General features: G+C 40.9%; 1 protein-coding gene across 1 annotated transcript in view; it reads left to right on the top strand.

Annotated features, from left to right (window-relative positions):
- The window catches only part of CEP85L (centrosomal protein 85L), a gene marked incomplete at both ends in the record, with an annotated part of 122943 nt that overhangs the window by 13477 nt on the left and 91359 nt on the right, over nt 1–18107 (top strand). The window contains one exon of the mRNA XM_081998174.1: nt 3512–3673. Within this exon, the coding sequence (XP_081854300.1) occupies nt 3512–3673 (162 nt within the window). The remainder of the gene's footprint in view (nt 1–3511; nt 3674–18107) is intronic.

Genomic DNA, 18107 nt, shown 5'->3' with positions numbered 1-18107 from the left:
GGGAGGCAAAGAGCGTTTCTTAAAGTGATCATGTGCAACCATGTTCTGTTGGCGCATCTAAAATAGGTTAAAAAGCACATACTGTTTACCTTTTCAAATTCTAAAACAATTATTTTTCTTGGGACGTATCCCTTTTAGATGTGGAGGCTGCTCCTGAACAGTAGAAGCCCAGTGAGTGAGAAAATGAGACCGTTCCAACCCATCCCAGGCCCTCTCCATGCCGCTGTGTACCCAGGATGGCTGTAAGGGGAAGGCATGATCCTAGTGATAGCACCGGCACTGTGGGCGCAACCCTGCTGCACACAGGCAGCTGTGCATTACGAGGGGTGAAGAGACCCTTCTGGAGCCCAGAGCAGCATGCAGAGCGACCCCAGTATTTCCCTGGAGAGCCTGATGGGATCTGGCAGGCCTGTGCTGAGCCAGAGCTAATAAACTCGTGCTGGCCTTGTGCTGATGTACGTAGCTGTGGATGTGTACTGGCATGTACCTCTTCAGGCTTACCAGCTCAAGAATCAGGCTTCGTGAGTTAACTTAGAAATGCTGAGCTGCCCCTGGATGCAAAGGCGCTCTGGAAAGTATTGCGTGAATTCTGTGTTGTGCCAGCAAGTCCTCCTGGACCTGTGCTTCAGCACCACACTTGGGGCTTGGTGTGTCCCCAAGCTGTGCGCATGTAGGTGTAAAAGTGAGAATAGGTTATAGTAGGGCGTTTTGTGATACTTTTTATTTTCTCAGCTTGCAGTACCTATAGAGATCCCTCCAGGGATGACTGTCTGTCCCCTCTAGTATTTTAACCCTTTTTGTCAAGTTTAGTGGCACTGTATTATTGCATCTTTCAGGTATATGTCAACAATATGTTTGGAACATGAGAGACTGATGAGATATTAGGAGAATCTTCTTTGCACAGAGGGTGGTTAAATGCTGCAATGGTAATACAGGCTGCCCAGAGAGGTTGTGGAATCTGTGTCCCTGGAGGTGTTTATGACTCAGCTGGATGAGGCCCTGAGCAGTCTGATCTAATTAATCTGGCTTTGAGCTGGGGGTTAGAGTAGACGACCTCTGAACGTCCTTCCCTAAGTTACTCTATCGTTCTGGGGTATTTTTAGCTTTTATTCCTCAAAGTTCCACCAAAGTGAAAAGTATCTCTCCCTTTTTGGGGACATGTGTGGCTGGTTATAGTTTCACATACTGGACATTTGTCTAACCAAGAGATCTAAAGAGTTTGACACTGAATGCTGTGTTGATTTAATGTGCAATAGTGGTAGCACATTATCTGCTGCATTTCTTTTAACGCTTGTTTAATGCCATAAAAGCTGAAATGTCACCAAAGAGTTGTATTTATATTGTATTTGTATTTTGTATTGTGCTGTGGGAAACAGCATAATAAAGGGTGAATGAAATTAAATTTCTCTTCTATAGATGTATTTTAAATGTCTTCTAAATCAGAACTATCTCTGACTTAATTAGCTTGGGCTCCCATAAGTTGACTTTACTCTTACTGGAATAGCTAGATGCAGCTTCGTAAGTATAAAGGAGAACTCATGTGGAAAATAGACCTATTTTAGAGGGCGGGATGGAGAAATCAGTGCTCCCAAAGCAGCCAGAGCATTTAGTGAAAAATGTGCTGGGTGGTAGGAGAGGAAGAAACGTCCCAGTTTCCCACTAGCTGTATGCAAAACTATCACATTTCAGTATGATAGATGATGACACAGAGGAGGTGGTATGAAGAATGACACCTGGAGCGGTGTTTGCTTAGGATCTTGGCTGGGACCTCCTTACAGGGTGTGACTGGTGAGCTAGCCACGGGTCTGGCTCCTCTGGTGTTTTGTTCTGCTGGCTCATCCTTGGACTTGAAAGCTACTCAATGGAATAATTAAGAGTTAAGATACTTTTGGGGAGGAAAAGCAGTCAGTTTAAGGAAGAGAAAGAAGTACACTGCACAAGGTATAGCTAAAGTAGAATGAAGGGGAAGAATTGAGGGATTCTGAAGGCTGAGAAAAGATAGGAAAATGTGTTAAAGGGAAGAAGAGGGAGAATGAAGCTGAGACAAACAAGATGGACAGGCATATCTAAGACCTCCAAGAACCTACTTGCAGAAAGTAGGCTGTTTTAGATGTCATGTCACAGATGTCACAGTTAAATAGCGCGTACGGTAAGGAAACGTGTACTGTATTTCTCAATTTAAAAGTGGCTTGATGAGCAGCTGTTATCACTCTGGCTAGCAGGTCTAGTGATTTGACTGCTATCTGGGGAGTATGTATATGTTTGTATATATATGTGGGGGAGTTACATATATATACACACGTATTCATTTTTACATCCTTTTCTAAACTATTTAATTTACTGGGAAACAAGTATAGTGGAAAATAGCAGTGATCTGCAAATGTCATTGCAGAGGCAAATTGCTGTTACAACTTTGGACGGACACTGCTGAAAATGCTTAAAAGACCTAAAAATAACCCCATGTAGCATAAAAGACATCGTATATGAACTGATACTTCTTCATGAGTCATTTCCTGCTGAAAGTGTTATGCAAAGCTAACTGCTAGAGGGGGTGTATGTATGTGATTATATATAAAATCAGGAGCAGGCCATGCTTTTTTCCCAAGGTTCTTTATGTAGCTTTGCTGATTTGGACTGCTAACGTGATGATCAGTATTCTGCCTGTAAACAATGCTCAGCTTTAGATATTGGCTATCGGAAGTTGTCGTGGTCCTCTGGGGTTGTACTCTATGGTGTATTTCCCCTTGAGACTGACTATAAAGTAGGCCACACACTCTCAAAAATTGCTTGAACAGAGGAACTATTTGCTGCTCTGAATTGTTGAAAGTAAAAAAAAAATACTAACTTGAAAGTTAGTATTTTACAATTCTTTAAATTTAAAAAAACAAACACCAAAATGAAACAAATGACTAGATGAATAGATGTCTCACAAAGACAGCTTCTGTGCAGCTGCTGTGTGCCTGCTTGAGTTGGTAGTCTGTCTTTTGGTAACTGTAAACTACAGATAACAGTGAAACATAATTAATTACTTGAGATATCAGTGTTAACAATTTCATTGCTGGCTTTATTTTATCACCTAGGTCATGGTGTTTATACACAGTTGGAAATTACTGTATTTCACTGGCCAAATCTTCAACTGGCTTCTGTCCTAAAATTCGTTCATCTCTCTGATTGTAGTTAAAGGCTTGCAATGCAAAATTGTGCTGTGAGTTGAGAATCGATTCTAGGATAGGAATTGTATGATAAATATCTTGTTAAAGTTAGTGCAAGAACAGTTTAAGGATTATGTTTTTAAATAGTAAAAACGTATTTACTGGGTTTTTTTGGGATGCTTTCACCTAGCAAAAGGATTTTTAATAAAAAAAAAAACAACCATGCAAAATATCGGCACGGAGTTTGGCTCAAACCTGAACTATAAAACATAGAATTCGGTTTTCATCTTGACTGGTATTGTGTTCTTGACTTCAGTACTATATCTGTAATGACAGACTTCTGGCTTCCTTCCTTATAGGCTCAGATTATTCCTCAGTGGGATGGTTACCTGGTACTGAATCCCTGTGGCAGTCCACAACCATTTCATCAAGCGGTCAAAGCAATCCTGTCAGAAGACACAGTATAGCTTCCGACAGCGGGGACACTGGGATTGGTACCTCCTGTTCTGATAGTGTGGAAGGTGAGTTGACACTGTTAGTTTTAGATGTTTCTGAGAGAGAAACGATCCAAAATGTTTTCAAGGTATGTTTCCCAGAATAACGGTACTTTTCCAAAGCTGTTCAGTGCATGTAGTTCTTTGTTTTCCTGGCTGGACCAAGTAATTGTTTTTGGTGAGGTTTAATTAATTTACTTCTGCATGAGTTGTGTGCATTAACTTGCATCTCTGCCACAAAGCCAGTACTTGTGTTAGATCTTTTGATAATTGCAGTTACAAGAAGTGCTGGATTTATACAGAGAAGTACTATCCCATACTACAGCACTTGTTTATCAAGTGGTAAAAGCAGAAAAACTTCTGAGGGAGTTGATGAAAGGACAGTGCTTTCTGGTATTTATTGTGTGTGTCAGCAAAGAAAGCTTACTCACTGGGGCTGAGAGGAAAACGGGGCGTGTTGTCTTCTAGTTTCTTTCTTCTGGTGGGAAATATGTTTACATTTTATTGCATTGCATCTGACTCATAATCAGAGATCTTTAAGGGAAATCAACAGTACCTAAACGTTGTTAAAACTTAGTTGGGACTGAATCATGATTACTCAAAATGATCGTATCAGTGAGGGGTTCAGCCTCTAAGGTAGCAGCATCTCCATAACACTGGCACCCTCCCTATGGAATGTGTCACTGGAATTAAGCCTGAATGAGAGAGAGACTAGGCAGTAATAAGTCTTGAGGTTTCCTTCTTGCACAGCCTTATTCCCTAATAAGATTTTCAAGACTATGGTAGCGACAGTGGGACTGTAATGTACTTTTGTCCAGCGCCTTTCTATGCCTGGTATGTTTTTCAAAAGTGGCAGCTGAAACGAAGAAGAACAGGCAGAGTTAGTAGAAATGAAGGGAGGAGTGCTGACTCAATGTAAGAGACAGAAGCCTTTATGGGGGGGCTGAGCATTCCTGAGGAGAGGGTCAAATGCCTCTCAGTTAACTCTGTCAGGCCTCTTTGCACACGAGGAAATCCTGTACACCCTCTTCCTGTTGCATCTGTCAGTTGGAAAGGAACTCCATAGGAGAGTCCTCATAGCTTGCTTTCTGCTTACTTTCATTTCTAAACCTCTATTAGCTTTGGCAAAATAAAGATTTTAGTCAAATTCTTGGGTGTAAAACTGAAATAGTAAGTGGTTATTAATGCAGAAGCCTTATTGCTTTTTATTTTCTTTTTAAAATTTTTTTAAACAGATGTAGGGGAAATAAAGCTCCCTTATGGGGGGTGTGTGTGTATATATATAGATTTACAATCAGACTCACCCAGATGTTGCACAATAGTGTTTTAAGATGCAGCATTTGAATTAAAAACATGCTCCTTCTCCCCTCCCCACCCCCGAGGGCTTCCTCATTTGAGAGGTGGGAGGAAGGAGAAGAAATGAAACAGCACCTCATCAGATGTCCTCCTGCCTAAAGAGGAGAACAGAACAACTGTTCCTGGGGGCAGGAGGGATGGCACACTGATACAATCACATTTGATTGGCACCTTTGATAGGCATTTGTTACCAGTTAACTAGTAACTCTGTCCATCTGCATGCTTTTAATAGAGCATTGTTACAAGCTGCTTTTGGGGTTTCAGAAAGTAAAATAAAGAGGGGAAAAATTGCAACAACAGATCATTCATGAAGTTTGTGCCTCTGGCAGTGCTTGACAATGGTCAGTTCTACTGTATCCTTAATGTTACTGATTTCCTGCCACCTTGTTTGAAAAACTTTTCAGTAGCAGAAAAGAAAATGTTAGAGGAAAAAGGAGGGGAAACCTGAATGTAAAATGAAAGTTAATGGAAGGAATGTATAACAGGTTTGGAAATGGAATGTATACGTATGTGTTTAGTGGAAAGTGCTGTTGCCTCCCATACCTAATTGTCTGCATCTCTCAAGCTGTCCCCTCATCGCGTCCACAAAAAGAAAAGTGTATCATTGTGATCTGTGGGACTGCCAGGCCAGACTGGTAATTGCAGACTTGATGCTGGCCATCTGCTCTCAATGTGGTGCTTGGGAAGAAGCCCTTGGGGATTTTTCAGAGGGGAATTTTTTTCACAAGTCAGCAGATCATTACAATTTTTAACAATGCTTAGAGAATGAAATGTGGCTTTGCTATTTCCTTTGTATTATGTCTACTGAAAATAAAAACCTCAATTTCAGAATGAATATCTGCTTTAATTCTGGAAGTCACAGGTGAATTCCTTTGTGCAGATGTGTAATTACTAATAAATACACTTATGCAGGGAGTGGAGCTGAGATGCATTTAAAAACTGTTTTTACTCATTTTTCTTGCATCTTAAATGTTCCTTTTAAATTCATCTTCTTACTCATACTTCATTTCAGGAGTATTTGCTGTCTTTGAAAGTGCAGATTTTAAAAAAACAGTACCCAGTGGCTCTTGTGTTTCACTCAAATCTATATGGTTTGGAGAAGAGATGGGTTTTGAAAAAGGCAAGAGGAAGAGAAATCTTTTATGTTAAAATGTATTCAGTTGGTTGTCTCTGTGTTGTGCAAAGGTAGGAAAATCAGGAAATGAAATGACTAGTTGAGTTTCGTTATTGAAGTTGAGCAATGTTGATGTGCAATGGGGGAAGCTGAGGAAAGAATTTTATAGCTGAGGGGAGAAATTTAAGATATGGTAAATGTGGAGATGTTAGTTTGGGTAGAATAGATCTTAAATTTCTAATTCAGAGTGCTCTTAATTTAAGGAGTCATGTAAAAAGGCATTTTTATCTCAGTGTAAACTACAGTTAATGTGGTTGGGTTGGTTGGTTTGTTGCCTGTCAGTAAGTGGTTCTGGATTCAGATTTTGAGTGAGATACAATAATTATTTTTATTCTGTGTGGAGCAGGAGGAAAAGATTTTGATATGGTCCTTTCCAGGTTCTTTTCTTTTTAAACTTACCTGTAAGTTGTAAGTCAACTCTGTTACTGACCAAATAGTTTAGTCCTGGGCATTGACTGCAGGTAGTCTTTAAAAAAATCTCATATTCTGTGTTAAGAAATATGGTGGAAATGAAATGTAGAACCCTGTGAAACTTGTTGAAAAGTTCCTGCATTTCTGATAGAGTAGGAGGTAGTGTTCAGGATGAATCATATGGAAGAAAAGGTTTTCGTTGATGACCAGCAACTAATCAGCTATCAGCAAAGACTATCCAAACCTTCTTTTTCTTGTTTTCCTTCTCACTGACAGCTCTGAAATTGGCAGACATAACATTTGTGGCTTATGCTTATAGAGCCAAAAGATAGCTCCCAACATCAAACAGCTAACAGGTGTGCTATGTGTAGGTCTTCACATGTAGGTTGCCTCTTAAACTTCAGACTTTGACTAAAATATTGTCAGTACTATTTCAGAACTGAAGCTAGAAGAGGAAAGGAGGTTAAGGGGAGGCGGGTGGCAGAGAAAAGCCTCTCTTGCAATGAAAAAGTGCAGGTACGAAGTTCTGAAAACTTTCAGTTACAGGATCTTGTCTTATCCTTGTGCAACTTAGAAATCTTTCAAATGGAAGCAGATTCTAGAAAGATCTGTAAAACGAATATTCAGAATTCTTTTGATGTAGGAAATGTGACAGTAAACTTCTAAATTATGACTTCTCTAATTCTCTGTCTACATAAAATGCATGGTCTGGATTAAAGCGCTGCTTTTACAATTTAGAATGTCTATTTGGAAAAAGGCATGAGATCCTGTATGGAAATGTGCAATGCATTCATGAAGCACAATGCTTCCTATTGTCCATGATCAATAATAGCATTTATACTTAGAGCTTTAAGTAATCATTGTGACAACTATGCCAGTCATCCATTGGTCTCTGTATAACCATTCTTTCCATACCATTTACATAAGACACATGAAGTCTATGTTTTAAGCATTTTTGAGACTTTCTTTTTATTTGGGTTACTTAAGTAGAGAATCCGAGTCTTATCAGAAATTAAACGGGCTGTAAACCTCAGCAGAGCTCTTTCCCCTGTGTACATTCCAAGTTTTGCCTTTTGGACAGGAGGGATAAAAACTAGATATTGATGTGACAAAATACAGGGCCCATGGCTCTTGCAGGCCAAAACATTTTCCTCCATCAGATAAGCTTGCTGTGCAGTGGAAAGTTCCTTATAAAGCAGATCTTTCTCCCTAATTATTAAATACGATTCTGTATTTACCATTTCTGGTTGCAAATTAATAGGCATGAAAATTCATAGAATGTTGCTTTTCTGAAAGAGAGAGATTGGATGCAGGGGATCAGAGTTACTACTTTTTTTATTAGGGAGTTGATGTTCTGCTAGTTTAACTTCTTTAAAAACCCTTTTTAACACCTCCCCCCACCCTGGTAAAAATGCTGATTTAAGATGGATGGGTAATTGTGTCTCTCTTCATGTTGAAACCTGAATAGGCATGGTCTATTCACCTTTTAAAAAGTTGTTCCATAACTATATATAGAGCTTGCCTTTGGGAGAGGAGTTTCAGAAGTGGTGTTTCACGGAGTATTATGGACTAGATGCAGCATGCTTGATATATTATCACTGCATTTTGTATGGATATGACGTCTCTGTAACACTTCACTGATAGAATAGAAACTTGTTTTAATGTTGTGAGGTCCAGGGGAGTCTCTTGTCTCTCATTTTGAAAAGAATATGTTACCTTTCTAGCTGATTAAAAAAACCTTAATTAGTTCAATTTAATTGTAGTGCTTCTTGGCACGCCAGGGAACATGGTACAGCCAGCTCCAAAGTTATTTGATTTTGCTATTTCAAGCACTCTTCTTACAGTGGGTCCTGAGCATGGTATTCTAATTCCTTTCCCCCCCCCCGCCCCCCCCTCCTGAAGGGAAAAAAGAACAGTTAATAAATATAGCTGTTGAATATAGTGAAAGGCAGAATTGAATTTTGGGAGACAAAATCTAATTATGAGTATCTTGGGGGGGTTCTTCTGTTTAGTTTAGCATGCTGCTAAAGATATTAGGATTGAGAAAGCACAAACTAGTATTTGACCTCTGCACAATCAGTTTTGATGTCAGGCAGGTGCAATAGCACAAGCATCCTAGATGTTGAAAGTTGGCAATGTTCTTTGTGCTCATTGTCTACTGTGCTCAGTAATTTTGGAAGATGAAGGATTTTCACAGAAGACCCTGAACTTACTTGGGTTGAGGTTAATCTTCATGCCTTTGTATCCTGGCAAGTAGTAGCATAAGTTTGGTGAAGTATCTCAATTATTTGGAGGTTAGAAAATAGTGATGTTTGAGGCATTCTTCCTTGCTTTCCTTCCTCCCTGCTTGCCAAGTCTCATGTTGTGAAGCTGTGTCCTGCTCTCTGAGTCAGCCTTATTGTGTTACTTGGATATTATCTATCCTGACAATCAGAAATGTGCACTTCACTTAATCCTGTACTAGACTCTGTTCCTTGTAAAAGAGGTACTGTCATCCCTTTCTAGAATAAAGTGTCTATAATTCTGAGGGGAATATAAATATTAATGCTCAGAGCTTGTCTGTTTGTTTTCTGATTTTTTTCTTTTTTTTTTCTTCCCCCCCCCCCCCCCCCCCCCCCGAATTCTAGTAACTGATTTCCAGGATTTAATGGATAGGAAAAAATGATGCTAATGTTTCCACTAAAATAAGACATGAGGAAGTTGCTTCAGATGACAGTAGCATACTCCCTGTGTGAACCTGTGTACTCTGAATTTGAAATTAGCTTAAACTACACTAAAGGCACTCACTAGTCCCACATGTGAATGTTCAGCAGAGAGAAATAGATGCTGCTTTAAATTCATACTTTGCCTTCTTTTGTAGTAGTTTCTCCATAGAAACAAGCTCACAGTATGCACGTACTCAGTTTGCCTCACGTAAATACTAGCAGGATTTTCTCCAGCTAGTGGGAGTGTTCTGCCCAATGAACTCAGTGAATTTTGCTTTCAGCTAACATGAGTACTGTTTTTTTAGAAAGACAATTTCTGTTTGCTATAATCAGAAATAACTCAGTGAAAATAAATTGTGCTTGCTTAGGATTTGGCAGCATTCACTTTGATACTGTGCAAAAAGTTATTTCTATCATATATATTTTGGAAGGTATGTCACTGCATTATGTCAGAATGAATGTGTTTGAGATGGTGTGGGAGGTTGTCCCCTGCTGGCAGGTAAGCCCCCATGCAGTCTCTTTCTTATTCTCCCCCAGCGGGATGGTGGAGAGGATCAGAAGAGAAAAAGCAAGGAAAAAAACCCCAAACCTGTGGGTTGAGATAAAGACAATTTAATAAGTGAAAGAAAAACAAACAAACAAAAATCAAATGATGCAAAAGCACCACCACTGCCGGCAGACCAATGCCCAGCCAGTCTCTGAGCAACAAATACTTTGGAAAAAAACTGCCCCCCGGTTTTATTGCTGAGCATGACATTATATAGTATGGAATCTCTTTGGTATTTCAGGTCAGCTGTCCCAGCTGTGTCCTCTCCCAACCTCTTGTGCACCCCATCGCTGGGGAGGCAGAGGCGTCGATAACTCTGTAAGTACTCTTCAGCAATAGCTAAGACACTGGTATGTTACCGGCACTGTTTTGGTCACCAGTGTAAAACACAGCAACATAGGGCGGCTATGAAGAAAAGTAACTCTATCCCAGCCAAACCCAGTACGATCTCTGCCCCTTATTTCATATCATTTGCATCATGCTCAGGTGAAATCTTGGGGAGTTGTTTTTAATATGTCCTGTAACCTGTATATTTGGAGTGTGATAGATATCTGGCATTCTGATGGGAAAACAAAGGGCATCATACAATGACCTTTTCTATATTTAGGTTAGTATTATGAGACCTGGACATGACAAACATTATACATCTTTGCTGAGAGATTTCATGGAGGACTTTGCACTTTTCCTTCCTGCTGTTAATGTCAAAGAAAACTCTTCAGTCTGCATTCAGGAGCTCTGTAACTCAGGATCTCATGAAGCAAACATGAGGGAGATCAGTTTCAGCACAGTGAGAGAGGAACATTTTGAGCCTTAAACTACGTTTGTAAGAGCACTGGAAACATTCTGTAGCTACTCAATATTTAACATACATATTCAAATAGCATTTGCAGCCTTGTCTGAAAAAAAAAATGACAGGACTCCTTTTTAATCCACTCCACTATAGACAAAGTAGTGGACTTCGTGATAGACTGTAGTCATTTGGCATGTAGGCAGTGAGTTGCTTATACAAGAAAAGACCTGTTGCTGCTGCCTGGAATGATAGCTTGGGACTTGATAGAGAAGACTGGTTGTATCGCCCATAGAAAGGTTTGTAAATCCCTATTTTTTGACAGTTTTACAACATTGCCTATTTCTGGAGGGTTTATGCTTTGCTCTTAATCTTTATTCAACAGACCTGTTTCTACCTTAATATATGCACAGGTGAAACCTTTTTTTTTTTTTTTAGTGTGAAGTCCAGTTAGTGTGTTTAATGTTGTCCTTTATTTTAGCTGTGATTTCAGTGTGCTGCTGACGAGGAATTTTTGTTAAAAAACTTTTGAAGTAGAATGTAAAAGCTCCCTGCTAAAGAGAACCTTTTTGTGTTTTTTGAGCTTCTGTGGTAAGTCACATGGACTTTCTACATCAGTTCTGGCAGTATAAAGGCAGCAGTGAGAAAGAACAATGTGCAGAGACTACTCTTACATGAAGCATAGGTACTCCATCTCACTTCCTTCATCACTGACTTTCTTCAGGTTAGGGGAATTAAGTGTCTGTGTGAGAAAGTGCGAAATACACTGCAAATGACAAGTCTGACCAGCTAGCCTAGGTTTTGGGTAGAATGAAAGAGTTTAAATTGTGGGGACTGGTAAGAGGGGTGTGGGGGGAAGCCTGCAAGAATGCTTGCCAGTCTGCTCACTGGAGGTTTTTTGCAGTAACCTCACCTGAGTGATGGTTGGTAACAGCTGGCCTGTTAATTTTCAGGCAGAATAGGTGCATGTTTGTTGCTTTTGATAGGTTAAATTCCTTGGAGAACTGTGACTGGTTTGTTTTTAAAGCAATTATTATACACTGTGCTTTTTTCTTTTCAATGTCTTAAATGCTTCTTACCCAATCAAATTTAGAAGGAAAATTTATGTGGTTTTTCCCAGTGCAAACATGGTAAAAGAAATCTTTTGGGGTTTTTTCTTTTCTTCCTTTTAAAGGGCTGACAGATAAGATTTTGCTATGACAGTGATTGTATTTCTGTCAGCTGCAGTCACGGAAGTCTGCATTGTAGAAGTATAGTCAGCTACACAGAGGTCACTTCTTTGCCACTGGAGGGGAACAACCCCTCATTCTAGAAAGTGTCTTTTGAATGTGCACTTGGCAGATTCGAATGTATGAAAACTATGAATTGAGGTGACAACGGAATTGATCTGTATTTTTTATGTTATATTGAGCTATCAACAGCTGTGAACAGTCTTACAGTTAATTACAGAGATTTTTTCCTTTCTTACTGGTCCCCTGACTTCTTTAGGAATTGCGTTTAAAAAGTTACACACGTACATTTTTTTAATTCATTTGGATTGAAGAGGTAACTAGGACATGTAATTTGAGATGAGCAGAGGTTGGAATAAACCTAGAACAAGAAGAGCTGTCTTTCTTAAAAGGATTTGTTAATCTGTAAGAATAATTTTGGTTTATTCTTCGTAATAAGTTATTCCAGTTTTAGGTAATATTACAGTAATTTTAAGTTCTCCTAAATATTTTTTTCTTTAAATGTAGATGTTAGTTTTTGTGGGTATTGTAGTCCTTACAAAGCATGCAGTAAACATAATCTCATTTTCCTGCTGTGTTGAAGAGGAAATTGCAGATGAAACCCCAGTCACCTATGTGCTGTTGTATTAAGTATTTTCTCTGCTCTATGCTTTTGTTGTCCTTAGACACTTTGAAAGCTCCTGGAGCTGATTGTCATATTCTCACACTATCACGTTGCATTCTCATGTTGCTTGTAAAGGTTGCTTCTCGTTTATGTCCATGGGGCTTAGACTCTGTGACCCTTTTTCACAGCCTCATACTGAGTGCTACAATGTAAGTTACTGAAGTTTTGGAGACTCTAGAATTTCTGTCTGTCTTTGGGTATACTTACATGCTTGTAGTAGCTGATTTACCCAGGTTTACAGGTCTTCTGTATTTTCAGATAAAAATAAAAGTGTAACAGTAGCATGTCATGAATTCATTGTAAATGCAAGTATTTGAGACTGAAGAAAATTGAGCAATGACCAGGTGCTAAAGTGAATTAATCATTAACATTGGGTCTTAATGGAGGAAAAAAAGACTTTCCAACGCAGAAGTGTATAAGCGAATTTAATTACTTTGATCGCTCATAGTTTTACCGTTGTTTGCTCTTACCAGTAGTGAGGTTTTAGGGATGTGGTGAAAGAAGGTTCTTAATTCAAAATCTATTTGTATTTAAGAGGTATTGGTATGAAATATATCAGGAGAGTGGAGGTGAGAACATCTCCTGAGTAGATGTTTCTTCATTTGAAATTTAGCTTTATAGCTGTGTACAAAAGATAATATTGTAGATCCTGTTTTAAAATAACCTGGAAGAACTCTGTACACAGTCTGAAGAATAGTTGTACAAAACAGAGACAAGACTTGTCCAGTTTTTGCCAACAGCATATGAACTATTTACTGCATACATTTGGATGTGCCAGGTAGCACCAGGTGACCTGTTGTAAGGATCAGCAGTTGGTATTTGGCTTGAGAGCTTCACTGAATTCAGAACTGGTCTGAAATGAACTTGTTGGTTGAGATGCTTTTTCTTGTGGCTCCGTTGTTAAGACCTAGAAAATACCAATAGTGTTGGTACTGCCAGGAAAAAAAAAAAAAGCCTAAAACCTGGAGGCCCTGTGTTTCCTTTCCGGCTGCAGGATGCATTGAAATGTAGCAGTAAATAGCCTTTGGATTGCAGGGTGAGAGTTGGAACTCTTGTCCATTTCTCTCTGTTTCATTTGAGAGGGACTCTCTTCACCTCTGTAACTTAATAATAAAAGAGCAAAAGCATCATGCTACAGAGAGGACATCTGAATATGCTGCAGTTTAAAGCCTGTTGCTAAGAAAACCTTAGGATATGTTTCAGTTTAAAAAGGACCTTTTTTGTTTTGTGTCATGATGACCCGTCAGCAATACTGAGAAAAGAATGTTTAAACTTCGAAAGACTAGGTTTTAAAATGTAGGGTTTTTTACATATTCTTTAAATGTATAATAAGTCTTGCCTGCTGCTCTTAAAACTCCTCAGTTTTCTGGCTGTGTTGCTCTTTTTATTTCACTTAAAAGTTGTCTTAAAGTCAGATCCATTTTGTCCAGTTATAGGTCCTGGACTTGCTTTTGTCCAGATGAGATTTACTTTGAAGGCAGAAGTTGAGCCTTGTCCTGTGGATGGCAGAATATTGGCCCTGTGAGAGAAAACTTGTGTCTTGATTTGGCTTAGTTGTTTGGGTTTTTTTCCCCTGTTAGTGGTGGGGCTTTTTTATACAACCCCCAAGCAAAACCCACAGCTCTTCTCTTTACTGTGAAATCCTTCCGTTCCCCACCCCCCCAGTGACAGCAAATCTTCTCATCAAGTGACCACGTGGAGGCTTTATGAAGGTTTGCTAGTTTATTTTACTACCCTGTATTGACAATAAACCTCATAAAGTATGTTCTTGCCTCTTGACTACTTCGAAATAGTTTGAAAGGCTGTGGATGTTGTCTACCTGGACTTTAGTAAAGCCTTTGACAGCGTCTCCCACAGCATTCTCCTGGAGAAACTGGCGGCTCGTGGCTTAGACAGGTTTACTCTTCGCTGGCTGGATGGCCGAGCCCAGAGAGTTGTGGTGAATGGCGTTAAATCCAGCTGGCGGCCGGTCACAAGTGGTGTTCCCCAGGGCTCGGTTCTGGGGCCGGTCTTGTTCAATATCTTTATAGATGATCTGGATGAGGGAATCGAGTGCTCCCTCAGTAAGTTTGCAGATGACACCAAGTGGGGTGGGAGTGTTGATCTGCTGGAGGGCAGGAGGGCTCTGCAGAGGGATCTGGACAGGCTGGATCGATGGGCTGAGGTCAATTGTATGAGGTTTAATAAGGCCAAGTGCAGGGTCCTGCACTTGTGTCACAACAACCCCATGCAACGCTACAGACTTGGGGAAGAGTGGCTGGAGAGCTGTCTGAGGGAAAGGGACCTGGGGTGCTGGTTGACAGCCAGCTGAACATGAGCCGGCAGTGTGGCCAAGAAGGCCAACAGCATCCTTGCCTGTATCAGAACTAGTGTGGCCAGCAGGAGTAGGGAAGTGATTGTGCTCCTGTACTCGGCACTGGTGAGGCCGCACCTTGAATCCTGTGTTCAGTTTTGGGCCCCTCACTACAAGAAGGATGCTGAGGTGCTGGAGCATGTTGAGAGAAGGGCAACGAAGCTGGTGAGGGGTCTGGAGCACAAGTCTTATGAGGAGCGGCTGAGGGAACTGGGGTTGTTTAGTCTGGAGAAGAGGAGGCTGAGGGGAGACCTTATTGCTCTCTACGACTACCTGGAAGGGGGTTGTAGTGAGGTGGGTGTTGGCCTCTTCTCCCAAGTAACCAGCGATAGGACAAGAGGAAATGGCCTCAAGTTGTGCCAGGGGATGTTTAGATTTATTATTAGGAAAAATTTCTTCACCGAGAGGGTGGTCAGGCATTGGAACAGGCTGCCCAGGGAGGTGGTGGAGTTGCCATCTCTGGAAGTGTTCAAAAAACATGTGGATGTGGCACTTCAGGACATGGTTTAGGGAATATGGTGGTGTTGGATTAATGGTTGGACTTGATGATCTTGAAGGTCCTTTCCAACCTTGTGATTCTGTGTGATTCTGTGAAATTATTGGAGGGAAAAAGCTTCCATTAAACATGATTTTTCCACTGGAATTTTATGTTCTTGTATTGTAGTTATCCTGTGTAATTGGTTGGAACATTTATGCCTCGTTCTGCTTATGAAAACAAATACAACTTACGCAATCAATAGCTTTTTAGTGAACGTTCAAGATTTTTCTGCAGAAAAAATGCTTTGAGGCAATGCTGGTAGGAAATGTTAGTTGCATAGATCTAAAGAGTATCTTCTGTGTATGTGTATTGTTTTAAAAACGGCTATTAACTAGCAAGATGAGAAAAAAAGCGATTTAGGTGTATATGTAAGAATAAAATTATATATGTTCTTAGAGGGAGAAAGATGATTGGCAAGAAAAAATGCAATGTGTTTTATTCTCTCTGATGCAACAACTTTATTTCAGACAGCAGTCCTCTGTGCAGCTTTTCTAAGTTTCTTTAATAACAATGAAAACCAGAATGATGTTTTTCACGGAGACAGTATTGTAGTCTGTGGCTTGGTAAAGAGAATTGCAGTTTGGGTTTGCATGTTTTAAAAAAAAAATCTCATGCAGAATCAATGCAGTTCTGAGAGAAATTAATTTGGTTTTGTAAACTAGGATGACAGTGGTATGGTGTCAAACTAAGACAAACTGACAAAACTAACAAACTAACAAAGACTCTGTTAGTGGTCTGATTCTGTCGGCTAAGTAGGAACCTGAGGGTTCTTGTAAAAGATACAAGAGTAACTTTTCTAATTTTAAAATTTCTTCGTGTTTAGTGTATGTCTGGTATTCCTGTGGTGTTCAGGAATTGCATCCTCTTCTGTGCACTGTCCTCTGTGCTGCTGTTCCTCCAGATGCTTAATCCTTGGAATAGAAAAAGTGGTAACAATAAAATATACTTGGCAGGTGTTTAGTAATTTGTTACACTTATGGATTATGTAAACATAAATTAGCATCTCCTTCCTTGTTAATTGTCCCTGCATTACAATATGTTTCTTGTTCCTTGAGATGACTGGATGGATGTGTATTTTACTTTCTAACTCCTGTAGCATTGAACAGAAAGTTTGTTAAGGATGTTGCTAACAAATTCAGTGGATTGCAGGAGGTCTTTTCTTTCCCCATGAGCTTACTGTCACGGAAGAAATCACGTTCCTGTTTTGAGATCACAACGTACTCTCCTTGACAGTATGGCTCTGAAAAAGCGAAGGAAGTGGGAAAAATTTTGCTTTTATCTTGCCAGATAATAATGTATCTGTGATATGATGAGAGTCATAAGTCATTTAAGTCACCTCTTAAATGTATGGCACATATGGCACTGAATGAGAGAACTGAGAGAGCTGGCGGAGGAGCTTGCCAAGCCACTCTCCATCATTTATCAGCAGTCCTGGTTAACAGGGGAGGTCCCAGATCACTGGAGGCTTGCCAGTGTGACGCCCATCTGCAAGAAAGGCCACAAGGAGGATCCCGGGAACTACAGGCCTGTCAGCTTGAGCTCTGTGCCAGGGAGGATCATGGAACGGTTCATCTTGAGGGTACTCACAGGGCATGTGAAAGACAACCAAGGGATTAGGCCCAGCCAGCATGGGTTCATGAAAGGCAGATCCTGCTTGACCAACCTGATCTCCTTCTATGACCAGGAGACCTGCCTAGTGGATGAGGGAGAGGCTGTGGATGTTGTCTACCTGGACTTTAGTAAAGCCTTTGACAGCATCTCCCACAGCATTCTCCTGGAGAAACTGGCGGCTCGTGGCTTTGACAGGTTTACTCTTCGCTGGGTAAAGAACTGGCTGGATGGCTGAGCCCAGAGAGTTGTGGTGAATGGCGTTAAATCCAGCTGGCGGCCGGTCACAAGCAGTGTTCCCCAGGGCTTGGTTCGGGGGCTGGTCTTTTAGTATCTTTATTGATGATCTGGATGAGGGGATCGAGTGCTCCCTCAGTAAGTTTGCAGATGACACCAAGTGGGGTGGGAGTGTTGACGTGCTGGAGGGTAGGAAGGGTCTGCAGAGGGATCTGGACAGGCTGGATTGATGGACAGAAGTCAACTGTATGAGGTTTAATAAGGCCAAGTGCCGGGTCCTGCCCTTGTGTAACAAAAACCCCAGGCAACGCTACAGGCTTGGGGAGGAGTGGCTGGAGAGCTGCCTGGAGGAAAAGGACCTGGGGGCGCTGGTTGACAGCTGGCTGAACATGAGCCGCCAGTGTGCTCAGGTGGCCAAGAAGGCCAACAGCATCCTGGCCTATGTCAGAACTAGTGTGGCCAGCAGGAGTAGGGAAGTGATTGTGCCCCTGTACTCGGCACTGGTGAGGCCGCACCTCAAATCCTGTGTTCAATTTTGGGCCCCTCACTACAAGAAGGATGCTGAGGTGCTGGAGCATGTTGAGAGAAGGGCAACGAAGCTGGTGAGGGGTCTGGAGCACAAGTCTTATGAGGAGCGGCTGGGGGAACTGGGGTTGTTTAGTCTGAAGAAGAGGAGGCTGAGGGGAGACCTTATTGCTCTCTACAACTACCTGGAAGGGGGTTGTAGTGAGGTGGGTGTTGGCCTCTTCTCCCAAGTAACTAGCGATAGGACAAGAGGAAATGGCCTCAAGTTGCGCCAGGGGATGTTTAGATTGGATATTAGGAAAAATTTCTTTACTGAGAGGTTAGTCA

This window comes from Phaethon aethereus (assembly GCF_964289735.1).
Source record: "Phaethon aethereus genome assembly, chromosome: 3".
NCBI classification, from domain to species: domain Eukaryota; kingdom Metazoa; phylum Chordata; class Aves; order Phaethontiformes; family Phaethontidae; genus Phaethon; species Phaethon aethereus.
The sequence above is the reverse complement of the archived record's forward strand: the minus strand, read 5'-3'. Positions and strand labels throughout refer to the sequence as shown.